Here is a 16748-nt window from a genome sequence, read left to right as displayed (position 1 = left end):
AGAACCTGACAAATACAGAGGCAGATGCTAGCAGCCAACCACTGGACTGAAAAAAGGGTCCCCTGTGGAGAAGGAGGTAGAGAAAGGACTGAGGTAGCTGAGGTGAATTGCAACCCCATAGGAAGAACAACAATATCAACCAACCAGACAACCCAGAACTCTCAGGGACTAAACCAACCACAGAGTACACATGGAGTGACCCATGACTCCAGCTGCATATGTCAGAGGGGATGGCCTTGTTGGGCATCAGTGGGAGGGTCCTTGGTCCTGTGAAAGCTTGATGCTCCAGTATTGGGGAATGCCAGGGAGGGAGGCAGGAAGGAGTAGATGGGTGGGTTAGGGAGCACCCTCATGGGGGGATGGGATGGAGAATTTCCAGAGGGGAAACCAGAAAGGGGGATAATATGAAATATAGATAGAAAAATTTTCCAATAAAAAATGAATTATGTATGTATATGAGTACCCTGTAGCTGTCTTCAGACAAATCAGAAGAGGGCATCAGATCCCATTATTGATGGTTGTGAACCACCATGTGGATGCTGGGAATTGAACTCAGGATGTCTGGTCAGCTATTAACCACTGAGCTGTCTCTCTGGCCCTGTTATAAGCCTGTTTAAATTGCTTATCTGATCTTAACTCTGGTAAGTGGTATATATCAAGAAAATTATCTGTTTCTTTTAGACTTTACAATTTGGTGAGAAAAGATTTTTAGAGTATGTCCTTTTAACTCTGGATTTTTGTTAATTTGGATGTATTTTTTTGTCTCTTTGCCTTTTAGTTAATTTGGATAGGGATTTGTCAATCTTACTGATTTTTTTCAAGAACCAGCTCTTTATTTCATTAATTATCTATGTTGTTTTGTTTCTATTTTGTTGATTTCAGCCTTGAGTTTGATTATTTCTTGCTGTCTACTTTTTTTGGGTGGAACAATACTTATTTTTCTAGAGTTTTCAGGTGTGTTAAGTTGCTAGTATGAGATCCCCCAAAACCTCTCTTTTAATATATGAACTCAGTACTATAAACTTGTCTCTTAGAACCACCTTCACTGGGTCCCATAAGTTGGGGTATGTTGTGTATTCATTACCTGGCGCTCACAGTGGCCACACCTATCAGGATTCTAGATTTTCCTACTATGCCCTACCACTCTCTCTTAAAAACCAGAGAGGGCAACAGAAACAAAGGCACAAAACATCCACCAAACAAAGACAAGACCAGCATTATGAATATCAACATCATGAATCATAATCTTCCCAAACCCAGATGCCATCATAAAAATATAATCAGTAGCAATCAGGACAGTATGTCTCCATTAGAGCCCAGCAACCTACCATAGTAGGCCCTGAAAGTTATAACACAGTTGAAGCACACGACAGAGACCTTAAAGTTGCCTTTATCAGTACAGCAGAGGTCTTTAAAAAGGGAATTAATAAATCTGTAAAGAAATCTATGAAAAGCACAAACAAACAGGAGAAGAAAATGAATAAAACATTTCAAGACATGAGAGTGGAAAGAGAATCCAAAAACCAAACTGAGGGAAATCTGGAGGTGAAAAATCCAGGAACTCAAACAGGAACCTCCGAGGCAAGGCTCACCAACAGAATACATCACCTAAATCAGAATCAGAGTTTAGATAAGTTTATTTGACTAAATTGGATCCTTTTATATTAACAATTCACCATCTTTTATAACATGACACAGCCACAGTGACATGATGGGTACACAAGCCCAGGAATGCAGCTCACCCACTACCACTACTGGGTTCCAGATCCACCTGGGCAACTCCGAAGGCATCCTGAGAAAACAAGTGCTCCATTTCTTCTACTGTCCCACTCAGCATAGCAATTCAGCAAATGATCAAAAGGGTTTACAATGCATCAATTAGTCCATACAAGAATTCATTCAATTTGAAAAATAGCCAGTTCCGTCATATATGCCAACACACCAATAAGGTATTTATGACACAGGATCTGTAAAAGAAAAAAATTGTGAATAGTATCATGATGACAAACAATTTGATATTTATGGGGTTTGCCATGTTTTTTGTTGATTTTACTTCATTTATTTTTAATTCTGTAGTTGTGTATGTACATATATACACATGCATGTAGGTACCCAAAGGGGCCAGAGACATCTGCACTTGGAGCTAGAATTACGGGGAGTTGTGAACTGCCTGATGTGGGTGCTGGGAACCCAAATCAGATCCCCTGCAAGAGCAATGCAGTTCTCAACCAACTAAGCCTGTTTAAACCAAATTGTAAAAGGCCAGAAGAGAGTGCTGATCCTCTGGAGCTGATGTCACAGTGGTTGTGACCTGCCCAGTATGGGTACTCGGAACTGGATCCTCAGGTTCTCTGCAAGAACAGTAAGTGCATTAATCACTAAGCCACTGTCTCTCTCCAGCTCTTGTTTTGTCTGAGACAGCATTTCACATAGCCCATGCTGGCTTTAAACTCCCTATGTTGCCAGAGATGACTTTGGACTATTGATCCTCTTGCTTCCACCCCGCAAGTGCCTTTTGTCTTTTAATGTTTAGTGCTTCCCATCAAAATTATGCTCCAGCCTACTGTCTCATTTTGACCTCCAGTTTGAAAACGTGTTTTAAGCAGTACTCATGGAACCTGACACGAGAAGTTCAAATACTGACTCCTCTTTTTATAAAAGAGTGATTTACTTTGTATCTTTATGCATGTATGTGCATGCCACAGCACATGTATGGAAGTCAGAGGATAACTTTCAGGAGTTAGTTCTCTTCTTGCACCATGTGGGATCCAGGGATCAAACTCAGGTCATCCTGCTTGGCAGCAAGTGCCTTTGCCCGCTGAGCCATCTTGGCAGCCCTTTAGATCCTTTTCTTCATAAGCTATCTTCAATGTATCACTTAAATTTATTCTGGCCTTGATTTTCTAAAATAAAATATAGATAAAAGTAAAGTGTTGTTCTAAAAATTAGAATTAATATCTACTAGGCCCAGAAAGGCAAATATGGCATATGCTCACTCATTTGTGAAAGCTAAAAACATCAATCTCAGTGAGTAATGGTACACACTTACGTCTCACTACTTTGGAAGGGAGGCAAGAGGGTTGGAAATGCAACATCATCTTCAGCTACATAATGAGTTCAAGGCCAGCCTGAGCTACATGAGACCCTTCCTCAAAACAAGACAAACCTCATAGAAGAAAATAAAGGTCACCAACAGCTAAGAGATAGAAAAAGTTTACATAATGGGTAATAAAAAACAACCAGGGGTTGGGGATTTAGCTCAGTGGTAGAGCGCTTGCCTAGGAAGCGCAAGGCCCTGGGTTCGATCCCCAGCTCTGAAAAAAAGAACCAAAAAAAAAAAAAAAAAAACAACCAGATAGGGGGTTGGGGATTTAGCTCAGTGGTAGAGCACTTGTCTAGCAAGAGTAAGGCCCTGGGTTTGGTCCCCAGCTCTGAAAAAAAGAAAACAAAAACCAGATAGAAGAAATTAATTCTAATGCTTTTATAGCACAATTGTGTGACTACAGTCTACAATTTATTATCTGAATCTGAAGGATTCAGGAGAATATGAAGACTCAAAAAAAGATAGATGGAAATGGAAATACTAATTACTGTAATTTTGCCTTTCTTGAGTCATACTATGCCCATAAGTATACACAAATAAGACAGAAAAAGTATAGCTCAGTGGCTGAGTACTTGTGTGTAAGAGGCCCTATGTTGAATTCCCACCACACAAACAGAAAAGGACAAATACACAGAAAATTTTAATAGAAAAAGTAAAATTAATCTCTTTAAGAGTCTTAATAATGGCAAAATAATAAGCATTTACTCAATATATATCGGGATATATATTTAAATATACCATAAGGGGACTAGAGAGATGGCTTAGTGGCTAAGAGCACTGGCTGCTCTTCCAGAGGACCCAGGTTCAATTCCCAGTACCCAAATGACATCTCACAAACAAATTCCAGTTTCAGTGGATCCAAAGTTTCCCTCTTCTGGCTTTCATGAATACCAGACATAGTACACACACGGTGCATGGATATATATGCAGACAAATACACCCATACACATAAATAAAAAATTAAAATAAATAATGTCTTAGGAGCCAACCACTTGTTTCTTCATAGAACATAAAAACCATGTCTCTGTGTCTTCTTTTCTAATGGCAACAGAAAAGTACTTATGGGCAAAAGTGACATCTTATTCTGTGGCTGGCTATAATTTTACCCCACACAAAAATGCTGTTTTTTAATAATTATTTCAAAATTTGGCAATTTTGAAAATTTCAATTGCTAGGAAGTAATTCATATTACTCAGCTCTACAGTGCACAATACATAGTGGCCTTCCACTGTAAGAGCAGCTCTAGGTGGCTAAAGACATTGTTAGGTCATTTATAAAGCATAAAATAAGTCTTTCTCTTGTCTTGGACTACTATGCATTCAAGTATGTTTCTCCATGTAAAAATATAATTACCACACATCTGGAAAACATGACAAGAAAAAAAATTTAATTAGATATATTTAAACTAACCTTTATTTTCCCATCCGTGTGTGCCGAAGCTACAGACGTTGAGACGCGAACCAATCTTGTGGCTGATAAGTGAATTCTGAAATGCCTATGGAAATGTGAATAAAGGCAGTTCATAAATAAGTCGACCTCCTCCTGGGTAACTTCCCCAGGTGTTTTGTGGACACTGTCCCATAAAGCTTTTGCATCCTCTGGATGTATGGCATAAGAAATATCTAAGCTCTGTGGGCTACAGGGCACAGACCAAAAGAATTCAGTAGTAGCCATGTAATGGTCCATTTTGCATGCAGTCCACATAGCAGCCATCCAGGAAAGATTAAATGCACTGATTGCTAAAGGACTAAAGCAACAGTCAAAAGTTTTCTGAAACCAGCCTCCGATTAGGGATGTGTTGGATTCCGCTCCATGTGCAAGGAATAAGGGTAGACAGGTGAAATCTTCTGAGACAGTCTCCTGAAGGTTCTCTCCAAATACACAACAGAACCAACCGGTCCACAACACTTTATCTTGTCTGTGTTCACGTGATGACTGGGATTCTGAACGAATCTACAAGGAAAAGTAAAAACATGTTCATTAAACTTGAAAGACCATTTACTTTTAAATTTTATCTTCTCAAAATTAATGAGTATATTAAAAGGCCGAGCATGGTGGCACATACTCAAAATCTCAGGCTGAATCAGGAAGTCAAGGAGTCCAAGGTAAGCCTTGGCTACATAGCAAGTTTGAAGCTGGGTGGTCTATGAGATACCACCTCAAATAATAAATGGATGGATGGACAGACAGACAGACAGATGGGCAGACAAATAGATGAATGTGCTACAATGGTGGCATAACCATTTTCTTATCAGATTTGAGGCTTGCTATACAGGAAGGAATTCTTGCCTAGAACTATACACCTAGGTTCTAGTGGGCAAGGTACTGACTGCTGTTTTATTGCTAAGTGGACATAAGGTCCCTTTCAAATTGCTTTCTAGAAATATCATGTTGTGCTCATGGATGAATACTGCTATCAGCTTTGGTCAGGAAAGTTCCTTTTGCTGTAGGCCACATAAACCTACAACTGGCCAGTGCTGAGAGTTAAGTGGTGGTTAAACAGATCCATACTACTCTCTCCAATGCTTGGAATTGCATTCATGGAAGAGTAGATGGGAAGAAGAGAGCCAGAGAAGAGCTGCAAGTATTATGGGATACTGTCTTCTAGCATGACCTGGCACTTGTACTCTTCAACTCTCTTCAGTTAATTCCTGCAGAAGATTGGGCTCATCAACATTCTCACTTGAAAGAGGGAGAAACTCAGCCCCATCCATCCCTAAGGATATACCAGCAGTTAATGACTACTACAGGAGAATATTTTAAGTTGCTTATATACCTGAAAATAACCCTCACCCATGCTCCTATAAACAGCACTAATTAAACTCATCGAGTCACCAAAAAAAAAAAAAAAAAAAAAAAAAAGCCAGGAAAGCATAAGGGATGAGGAGGAGATCAGCAAGAGTGGGAGGGGCATGGGAAATAATGATCAAAATGCATCATGTACAGGTATGAAATCCCCTTTTACAAGCAATTTATATATGCTTATAAAAACATTTTTAAAAAAGAACACAAAACAAAAGCCCAAAATAAAGTGCTAGCTTATGTGTGTAAGCCACCATGACCACCTTCATTTGTTTGTTTGTTTTTAAGTACTGTCCTTTTCTTACACCTCACTCTCCACTAATATCTCACTATGAACATGTAAGACAGATAAGATCTAATCGCTCTCCCACAGGAAAGCTCTGAAACCTGCTGATCCATAACACACCCCCCCACCAACCTCAGCTTCTCCAGTGTCTTCAAACCATTCCTCCTACGACAGGCACTCACAGCTTCAGAAAAAGGTTAATGACAAAGGCCTAAGAATCTAACTCAGTGGCAAAGTACAGAGTGTGCACAAGACTCTAGGTTAGAAAGAAACATCTAACTAGCTCATCTTTGACCTGGCGTGTACCATTAGTATGCTATCATATTACAGACCCTTGATTTTTAGTTAACAGCTTTATATATTTAAAAAACAAACAATCAAAAACAAAAAACCACCTGGAACTGAAAGGATGGCTCAGAGCAAAGAGCACTTGTTGCTCTTACAGAGGATGTGGGTTCAATTCCCAGCAGCCATATGATGGTTCAGAACCATCCATAATTCCAGTTCCAGATGATCTGATGTCCTCTTCTGACCTCCAAGGACACCAAGCACATATGTAGGAAGACATACATTCAGGCAAAACACACATAAAATAAAATGAACAAATCTAATTTTAAAAAAAGACAAAAAGCCTAATACATTCATCTTTGCTATTGTATGTAAGATGTAAATCTCCCCTCAACCTAGATCAAGGCAGTAAACTTACTTCTACTAAACTTTAAAGGTGTTTCAATTTGTCCCATTGTGCTCCTCTGTTCAAGATGTCTTAAAATCTTAATCATAGTCCCACAACCAACCCCTCAAATTTCCCATTGTGACTTACAAAGTAAACACACCTTCAAAACACTCAGAATAGTTTTTGTTAAAGCACTGACCAGGGTAACATTTATCATTGCCCCATATTTCTTAATAAAGGATCATTTAAACAGTTCCTTATATCATATCTTCTTACTCAAGAGATTATGGAGGACTGAAACATCTCCAAGACCAAATACTATATACATGTATCACACTGTCATGACCCAAGAGTCCTGTAAGCCTCTCAAGAAATGGCATTTTGAAACCCATTCCTTTCCAAAGTTCTGAAATTTCATGTTCCCACCAGCAATGCACAAAGGTTCCAAGTTCTTCAGACTTTCAGCCACATTTATTACTGTTATTTTGTTTTGTTTTTAAAGACAAGGTCTCCCTACCTAGCCATGGCTGTCCCAGAAGTCACTATGTAGACCATGCTGGCCTCTTAACTCACAGATTCATCAGCTTGACTCTGCCACTCAGGTGCAGGGACTGAAGGCAGCACCACCGTGTCCAGCTGTATTATTACATTTTAAACTTATATTGTGGTGGTCATGCTAGTGAAAAGCTTCGATTTGCAGTAATGGGAAAAATAATTTTTTCATGTACTCACTAGGACTTTGTGAGGATGGCTTGTGCTATGCTTATAAGCGAAATTCAGCAAAACAAATGGAGATTTGAAAACTCTCAGAAAAATGCTCTGGTTAAAATTTTGTTCTGTGTTTTCCTTCTAACTCCTTGAGCTGCATACTGCCTTGGGTAATCATTCTCTTCATCTTCATGGTACTTTAACTTTTTAAAAAAAATTCTTCTCTTGGCAGTCTCTCAGGTATTTAGGGTCAGAATCATTTGTAACTTGTCTAATAATTTGAAAAATACTTGAGCTATATGGCATTACCATCTGGAGGTAACAGTGAAGCAGCAATGTCCACCAAATTGGACATCCCTCTAGAGCCCTCTCCTGCACAAAGTGGACTTTTCATAACCAGCCAAATAGTGCCAGGTATGGTGGTGTACTGTAATCCTAGAATCTGAGAGGGGAAGAAGGATTAAGGTCAACTCAGCATGGCTTAAAACCATTGTGAGTCCAGGGTCAGCCCAAGGCTCCAGGAGACCCTATCTCAAAAGCCAAAACCGAACGAAGAGCAGGTAGAAGAGGGCAGATTTTAAATAGTTTTACTCTTGCAGGATATATGCTCTCTGTGACAACCAACAACTTAACTCCCTGTCCAACCCAAAGGTGGCCATAGGCAGTGGTGAGGCAAATGACAGGCTGTGTTCCAAGAAAAATGTTATTTCTAAAAGTAAGAACAAAAGTTGAAACAGGAATGCCCAAGTCTGAGTATCAGGTCAGCCAGGGCTATACAACACGACTGTTTTTAGGAGAAGGGGGAGAGAAAGAGATCATCAACTTACACATTAGTTTGCTGGCCTCTAAGTTATACAAATTAATCCAGTCTTTTTCTACAGCTTCAGAATTTAATTTCCTTTTTCAAAGATTAAGACTAGCTAACCTGGGGGTTGGGGATTTAGCTCAGTGGTAGAGCGCTTGCCTAGCAAGCTCAAGGCCCTGGGCTCGGTCCTCAGCTCTGGAAAAAAGAAAAAGACTAGCTAACCTGAACTGGGCACAGTCACACAAGCTTTTAATCCCAGCAACTGGAGGGCAGAGGAAGTCAGATCTCTGTGAGTTCTAGGCCATCCAGGGCTACATAGTAAGACCCTGTATCTAGAAAAGAAAAAAAGGGGCTGGAGAGATGGCTCAGTGGTTAAGAGCACTGGCTGCTCTTCCACAGGTCCTGAGCTCAATTCCCAGCACCCACATGGTGGCTCACAACCATCTGTAATGGGATCTGACGCCCTCTTCTGAAGAAAGCAACAGTGTACTCACATACATAATAATATTAAATTCTGATTTTTAAAAAATTCTATTTGTGTGTATGTGAGTGCATGCCAGAGTGGAGTGTAACGCCAGAAAATGCCTCTGTGGAATCAGTTCTTTCCTTCGACCTTTGGTTCCAGGCATCAAATTCAGACCACCAGGCTTGCCCAAGTGTCTTGACCTACTGAGCCATCTTGCCAGCACAAATTTCTTTTTTTTTTTTTTTGGTTCTTTTTTTTGGAGCTGGGGACCGAACCCAGGGCCTTGCGCTTCCTAGGCAAGCGCTCTACCACTGAGCTAAATCCCCAACCCCAGCACAAATTTCTTAAACTTCATTCATACTTCTGTATGCTTTCTAAAATCAGCAAAAGAATGTCCTACACATGTAGGAAATAAAAATTAAGTTGACCATAAACATTATAATATATTTTAATATATTTATCATTTATTATATAAAATTAACTATATTGTATAATTATATTATATTATATATTATAATATTACATTATAATATTATATGTATTATAAGAGTCGGGTGTTGGTGATGCATGCTTTTAATCACAGTACTTGGGAGGCAGAGGCAAGAAGATCTCTGTGAGTTTATGGCCTGTCTGGTCTACAGAGTAAGTTTCAGGATAGCAAGAACTACACAGAGAAATCCTGTCTTGACAAAAAACAAACAAACAAATAGTAAAAAACAAAACAAAACAAAACCCCACAAGCTTTGAGCCAGCAAGATGGGTCAGCAAATTAAAGCATTTGGTGTCATGCCTAAGAACATGACTTTGATCCCCAGGATCCTACATTAGAGAGAAGCAATTCTAGTAGGTTCTCCAAATTCCACAAGGGTACTGTGGCACGCACACACACACACACACACACACACACACACACACACACACACACACACTTAAATAAACAAATACATAAATGTAATCAAAGATGTTTTTAAGTTAAAAAAAGCAAATAAGAAAATACTACAATTTCCATTCCAAACCAACAAAACAGATTTCCCCCTGTAGGAAGCGAAGGCTGCATTTATGCTACTATACCTGGACAAGAAATGCTTCAGGGTCCCTTTGCGTCCCTTTCACTCCAAGAAGAGTAGAGAAAATCACTTTGATATTGAAGTCTTCTCCCACTTCCACAGCAAGTCCTTTTTGCTTTTCGGCAGCAATAAATGCACTTAGAAGTCTAGAATAGTCTTTGAGATTAGAATAGGAGAATTTATACAGGGGAGTTAAACTATATACAGTCCACTGTTTGTGGAGGAGAAATGCAACCTTCTGAGGATCGATATCTTCCTAAAACACACAAAAAAATCAAGACAAAGGTTTTAAAAGTAAAAAGCATATATAAGAACGTAATCATAGCAATTTATGTATTTAATATAAATCTACTACTTGGTACATGATCTTGTGTTCCTAAGTTTAACATCAAATGGAGTTTATAGGTCCTTCAAAGGTCCTCTGTTGTTGCCCTCCCTTCCCAAGTAGGAAGCTTTTCCCCTGGATGTTCATACAAGGCAGTTGTTTTATTCAGATCTGTTCTTAGTTCTTCTCTAAGAGAGTGTATCACTCCCAAGTCTGTCACTATCTCCTAAACCTTTTATGTTTCTTCACAGCACTTACTATGATCTGAATATATATGTCTTACTTTTCTTGTCTCCCTTTCCAATCAGAGTACAAGCCTGCTGGGGAAGGGTTTTGTCTATTCTGTTTACTCTACCTGTCAAAACATAAAACAATGCCATTTCACTGGATTTCAGTAAGCATTTCATAGGTGGACATCTATGTTTTACTCTCTATATATCTTGCAAATAGTGGTGCTGGCACTTAATGGCAGAGTAGTTGCCTAGCAGGGGCACAGCCCTGGGCTTACACTACACAAAGTATTTTTGAAGGATCTAGCTTGATTAGCCTTAAGTAATTTAACAAGTCCATTTTATGCAACAAAGCTGTAATGGTTTGAATATGCTTGGCCCAGAGTGTGGCACTATTTGGAGGTGTGGCCTTGTTAGAGAAAGTGTGTCACTGTGGGCATGGGCTTTAAGACCCTCATCCTAACCGTGAGAGTCTTCAGTGGCCTTCAAATGAAGTTGAAGTTGCACACCATGAACTCAGTGCGGAGGGTCCTTAGAACACTAAAAATATGACCCCACAAGACCACTCTTATCCACAGGACTCTGAAACATACCATAAAGATACAAGCTCAACTCATGTGCATATTAAATGAAGAAAATGGGCCCACTTTTAATTCTAGCACTCAGGAGGCAGAGGCTGGTGGATTTCTATGAGTTCAAGGTCAGTCTGGTCTACATAGTGAGTTCTAAGACAGCCAATGCTCTATAAAGAGACCCTGTCTCTAAAGAAGAAAGAGAGAGAGAGAGAGAAATGGAAGGAAGAAAGAAATTATGACAAGCATCCACAATAAAATTAAGCTGTAAAGAAAAATGAAACCGTGAGATTTGCAAGAAAATGGATAAGAGTCTTAGATGTTAGGTAAAGTAAGCCAGACAGGGAAAGACAAACACCTCATGTTTTCTCTAATATTCAGAATGTGGATGTGTGTATTTGTGTGTGGTCATGAGCAGAAGGAAGAGCCTGTAAGGGTAGGGACAGTAAGATGAAAGCAGAAAGGAAAACCACTTGGGAGGAGGAATAGGATCAGGTCGGAGAAGAAAACAAGGAAGTATAACATGCATGTGAACATGCCAGAGGGAAACCAGTCATTTTTATGTTCACTTAAAAAATGAACTTAAAAGACAAACGTGAGTGGGGTGGGTGGGTATGTGACTGTGACCCCAGCTCTCCTGAGGCAGGGGGAGACCGCCCACAAGTGCAAGGCCGAACTCTATGAGTAATCAGTGAACAGTCACTAAACATATAAGAAAATTATAACAATAAAAACCACTAAATTAGACATTTTCTATCTTTATATAAAATGTCTCAGAGGGCTTGGAGAAATGGCAGAGGACCAGTGTCTGGTTCTCAGCATCCACATGATGGTTCACAATCAATTCTAGGGAATCCATGCTCTCATCTGACTTCCTCAGGCACACATGTGGTACACATACATATATGCAGGCAAAGCACTATATATATATATATATATGGAAATCATATAGGTGTACATATGTCATCTCGGCTCTCAGAAAAAAGAAAGAATGACTAAGGAAATAAAGTCTCCCAGGTTGGGAGCATAGTTCAGCGGTAGATCTAAGCTTAACATATGCAAGGTATTAAACCCCCAATAGCTTTCTGGCCAAGAATATTACTTTCAGTACCAACATGAGCAATTCTTCATAAAAAGCAAACTTGTCTCCTATCCTAAAAGGCTCTAGATACACAGCACAAACAAGAGAAGGCTACATTGAAGGTACCAAAGAACACAACAGAACCTCTGTAACCTGCTAGACAATTCAAAGTTCAAGCATTGAGAAACATCATACAAATAAAAAAATGAGAAATATTCTAGCCAAACAGGGGAAAGCATGAGTCTGTATTCCTCAAAAATGCCAATGTCATAAGCCAAAAATATTGAAGAAATGATGTGGATTAAAGGAAAGTAGGAAAATAAAAGATATTGTGGTTAAAGTTAATTATTACTTAGCTATTCCTCATTTATCTATTAACTGAGAGATTAAGATACTAAAAGTATTAGTTATCTAAATTGATATATTCTTATTCATATATTCTCCAACACTGTCTAGCTCAAAGGTGTTGCAGGATATCTGATCACACTGTGAATCCTGAGATTGTGTTGTTTACTGGAAAAAACTGTTTCTAGTTGTGGTATGGGCTCAGCCCTAGCATACACCTTTGACCCAAGAGCTTTCTGGTTATTGTAAACAGGATTAAAATAAGAGTCAACCATTGGTCAAGAGGCAGAACAAACATTCAGTTGACCAGGAGTGAACATCAGAAAGAACCAGAGAATAAGAGGCAGTGAGAAGACAGACAGCAAGACACACAGGAATTAGAAGGGAGGCACATTAAGTCTGAGGAGTTTTTGAGACAGCATAGTCGAAGAGAACTTGCTTTGGGGACGCTAGCTGTGAGGGAAGGTCAACTGGGGGCTTTCTCTGCCTCTCTGAGCTAGCTGTCACCCCAGCACTGGCTCCCCCGTCTTCACTGATTAAAATCAAATGATTGAGATTTTGTTAAAAATAACACAAAGGGAGACAAATCATACCTGCAACTGTGAACACTGGGGAATTTTCCTTCGAGATGGACTGGGAAAAACTGAACTCTGTCTCCTGGCCAACTTCAGTCGTTTCTGCAGAGGGGTGGCACTCACAAAGTAGTCCTTAAGATTTGAGGTCCTTCGTCTAGAAGTTGGTCCTTGAGAATCATAAGTATCCATGGTCTGCATTTAAAAAAAAGTAGAACTCTAATCACTAAAAAGTAAAAAGTTAACCCATGCACAGTGCTCTCTTACATGCATTCTTACTCTCCTCCCTTTCCACTCCCCACCTTTTCCACATCCTCGGTTCTTGTCTTAGCCACTGTTCTATTACTGTGAAGAGAAATATCAAAACAAGAGATCTTTCAGTAGGAACTCAAGAATAAGTCAAATAACGTGATATACATGTTACAAAGGAGACGTGCAGAGCACAACAGGCTCTTCGCAATGACCCTAAAAAGCTGCCTCTAATTTGGCTCACAAATTTCAAAACCTGAGGAAAGACATGAGATGACTTTACGTGAGCACAAGGAAAGACAGACATTTACGACAACTGGCATGGTGGGTGGATGGCTCTCTTCCAAGGTCCCTGGAGGTTGGAAGACTCTATCAAGGGAGCAAAGGCACATCACAGTCTCTCTCTCTCTCTCTCTCTCTCTCTCTCTCTCACTCTCTCTCTCTCTCTCTCTCTCTCTCACACACACACACACACACACACACACACACACACACACACACACACACACACGTGGAGAATGTGGAGAATGTGGAGATAAACCTGGTAGAGGAAGAAGTGGGAAGGAGAGCAAGGCACCACAAGCTCCTGCAACTCCTTGAAGAGTCCTGATCCACTGTACACAGTGTATGGTCTGACAAGGTTCCACAAAGGACCAGAGGCCAGGGCAGTGGCTGCTTCCTCTGTCTTCACAGACATCTCCCCGGGGATGTGGGGAAGGGGGAGAACTGGCCCCTCCCCTACAGACTCATGGACAGGCTCATGGACAGGGTAGTCAGACTTGGCCAAACAACACAGGTTGCACCCCAATTTGCCCTCGAATACATAAACACCCTAATTAGCTAAAAAGCGACACATAAGCTTATGTAATAAACAATAAAGTTAGGTCTGCACTCTGATGCTGGTCTCCCGAGTCTGAATCCGGAGCATCTTCGTGGGCTCCATCTCCACCTTCCTCCCACTTCCCGGTCCCTGTTCCCACACCCCCTTTCCTGAAGGAAGCTGCAAAGCAATGACCAGTCTCAGACTGGCCTCAGACCACCATTGAAAAAGAAAACCATGCTCCCAGGCTGGAGCACGCTCACTCCTGCTGGCTTTGCCATTTAACAATCCCAGGAGCCAGAAAGATATGAGATTTCTACTCTGAAAACCAGAGGGCATCTTTATAGACACAACCAGACCAACAATCTGCTGTAAGAGATACACACACACACACACACACACACACACACACACACACACACACACACGTACCTCAGGGGGCATGGCCATTTCCTCCTCCACAGAAGTGGTGTGCCAGAGGAGTGTGGTGACAACATTCTCTATGGAGGGTAAGTCACCTGGAAGAACCAGTTGTCTATATTAGGGAGCAGTGATCTCCTGCCATTAATTCTTCCTCAGTGGGCTTTGGCACCTTCTTATTCTTAGCTTTACCTGGATTCTCAAAACTCCAGAACTGGTGAGATGGCTCAGCCACTAAAGGAACTTGTAGCCAAGTTAGACAACCTGAGTTCCAATCCTGGAATCCGTACAGGAGGGAAGAACTGACTCCTGCAACTTGTCCTCTGACCACTGTACCCACCCCACAATACATGATCACACAGAGATAGAAGTATTAAAAAATAAAATAAAGGGCACCGCAGACAGGGATGCAACATTTAAAAAAGCATTTTTCATTTTCCCAAAGGCATAAAGTATTTCCATGATGTGAGCCTTGGCCACACTCCTGGTGAGTCTCCCATTAATGTGCACTTCACTGGATTTAGATTCGTGGCTCTGTCTTGTCCTTTCTCGTTGCTTTCTGCCTGCTTCCAGGACTTACAGAGAGACCTTCAGTGGGGCTCAGGAAAAGCTGCAGCTCCTTTGACTTGTGCCTGTGGAGGTCCCAGGCCAACTTTCTGGAAGGCTTCTTTATCTTTAGGGACACCTTGGCCTTCTCATCAGAGCAGTCTCGGGTTTGGTAGAAGAACTCCTAGTCGTTTTATTATTTTTGACTCTTTACATGTTCTTTTTGTCTGTAGCAGCCATGTAGGTCCACCCCACTTACCTGAACCCCTCTGTTAAAAATTGAACTTCCATCAATTGAACTTTACTTCAGAAAGCAGCATCTTCCTGCTGCCGCCACCTCTTCCCACTCTCCTCCCCACTTGTTTACTATTTAGATAGGAGTCTTCATCAGTTCTGTTTATACAGAATTTCCCTTAAAGTATGCTAACCGGGACAATAATTGCTAAGTATACATTACTTTCCAGGCGTGTTTGTCCGCACTTGACAAATATTAAGCCTTTGTTTGGGGGTGTTTTGTTTACATCGAGTGATAGTCTCTCTGTCTAGCCCAGGTTAGCCTAAAACTCACGGCAATCCTCTTGTCTCAACCTCTCTAGTGCTGGGACACATCTGATACTACTGTTCACGCCTCAAACGACCCCATTAAATAAGCTACTACGTTGCCAGCTGACTGGAGGGAAAGGTTCTAAGTATTTCTCAAGTCTGCACCTCCTTTGAATCTTATGCCTGCGGCAAACGATCCCTATCAGCAACTTTCTAGTATCCACAGAACTACATCTCTCGTCAAATTCTCTTGTACTCAGTTCCTAACACACAACTGAAACTCGGTAGTTTTCCTTGTGGTTAGTCCCTGAAGAAAGTCCCTGAGTTAATCACTGCAATATTGCCACAAAAGTCAGTCAACCCACTGCCCCCATACCAACGCTCACTGGAACGTTAACTTCCGTCTGTACCCATCTAAACACACAAAAGCATTGCAAAGACAACAGCACAAAACCTCTTACCAAAATTATGTCGTAATGACACTGTCGTCCATTCCGGATTCACGAATCATTCTTCAAGTTTGGCTCCAAGACCACGTCGAGACGAAAGGTTTTGGCTTTTTAAGAAGAAGAAAGAAAGCGGCCGAAATGACGGCTAAGAGAGAGCCGAAGCAATGCCAGGTGGGTTCAGAAGAGACATAAGGATCCCTGAAGGGAACCTAGCTTCCCTCGGGCGCGAGCAGCACCAGCAACTTCACCCTGGGAGAGACAGGTTCGCTTCCCAAGCAGCCCGGCTCTGCGACCTTCAGTCTTCGGAGGCTGGCGTCGGCCCACGAAAGACCGGGAGTCCCCAAGACCCTTCTCCGGAGCTCTCCTGAGACCATAAGTAGGCTTGAAACCTCCGTTCGCAAAGGCGCAACTCCACACTCGCCACGCCCTCCAGTTTAAAATCATTTCCCGACTTGCCCTGCGGCTGACCCGGAAAGCCTCTCCCGTAGCCCGCCGATTTCACGTAAATTAGCAACTGAAGTCGCCATTTTAACTGAGGGCAAGGCTTGGAGACTTTAACCTATAGCCTCAAATTCCCTATTGCGCCGCGTAGTTCTTCCGTTTTCCAACCGGTACGAAACTTTCTCGCAAACTTCCGCCCACAATAAACAAGGCGGAGGAACCCTCGCTCTGATTGGCCGAAA

General features: G+C 41.2%; 1 protein-coding gene across 4 annotated transcripts; it reads right to left on the bottom strand.

Annotated features, from left to right (window-relative positions):
• Nucleotides 1-1619: 1619 nt before the first annotated feature.
• Cenpl (centromere protein L) lies at nt 1620-16485 on the bottom strand. 4 transcript variants are annotated; one of them, NM_001033061.2, is made up of 6 exons: nt 16078-16485; nt 14540-14625; nt 13060-13233; nt 9918-10169; nt 4514-5056; nt 1620-1967 (listed from the first exon to the last, which is right to left on the bottom strand). In NM_001033061.2, exons 2-6 carry the CDS (start codon nt 14555-14557, stop codon nt 1896-1898), a joined length of 1059 nt encoding a protein of 352 aa, NP_001028233.2. In that variant the 5' UTR covers nt 14558-14625; nt 16078-16485; the 3' UTR covers nt 1620-1895. The 4 variants fall into 4 exon arrangements, with proteins under 4 accessions (NP_001028233.2, XP_087436351.1, NP_001231690.1 ...); XM_087580225.1 differs by having other exon boundaries at nt 1620-2903; nt 16078-16484; NM_001244761.1 differs by lacking the exon at nt 14540-14625.
• Nucleotides 16486-16748: the final 263 nt, after the last annotated feature.

Source organism: Rattus norvegicus, chromosome 13 (genome assembly GCF_021556685.1).
Source record: "Rattus norvegicus strain SHRSP/BbbUtx chromosome 13, alternate assembly SHRSP_T2T, whole genome shotgun sequence".
Classification (NCBI taxonomy): domain Eukaryota; kingdom Metazoa; phylum Chordata; class Mammalia; order Rodentia; family Muridae; genus Rattus; species Rattus norvegicus.
This window is presented reverse-complemented; position numbering and strand designations above follow the sequence as displayed.

Excerpts from the sequence above, each read along its gene's own strand:
- Cenpl (XM_087580225.1), bottom strand. Across the intron at positions 10,170-13,059 it reads CCCAGTGTTCACAGTTGCAG|GAAGATATCGATCCTCAGAA; the intron begins GTATGATTTGTC and ends TGTGTGTTTTAG. Across the intron at positions 2,904-4,513 it reads ACACGGATGGGAAAATAAAG|AAAATCAAGGCCAGAATAAA; the intron begins GTTAGTTTAAAT and ends ATTTTATTTTAG.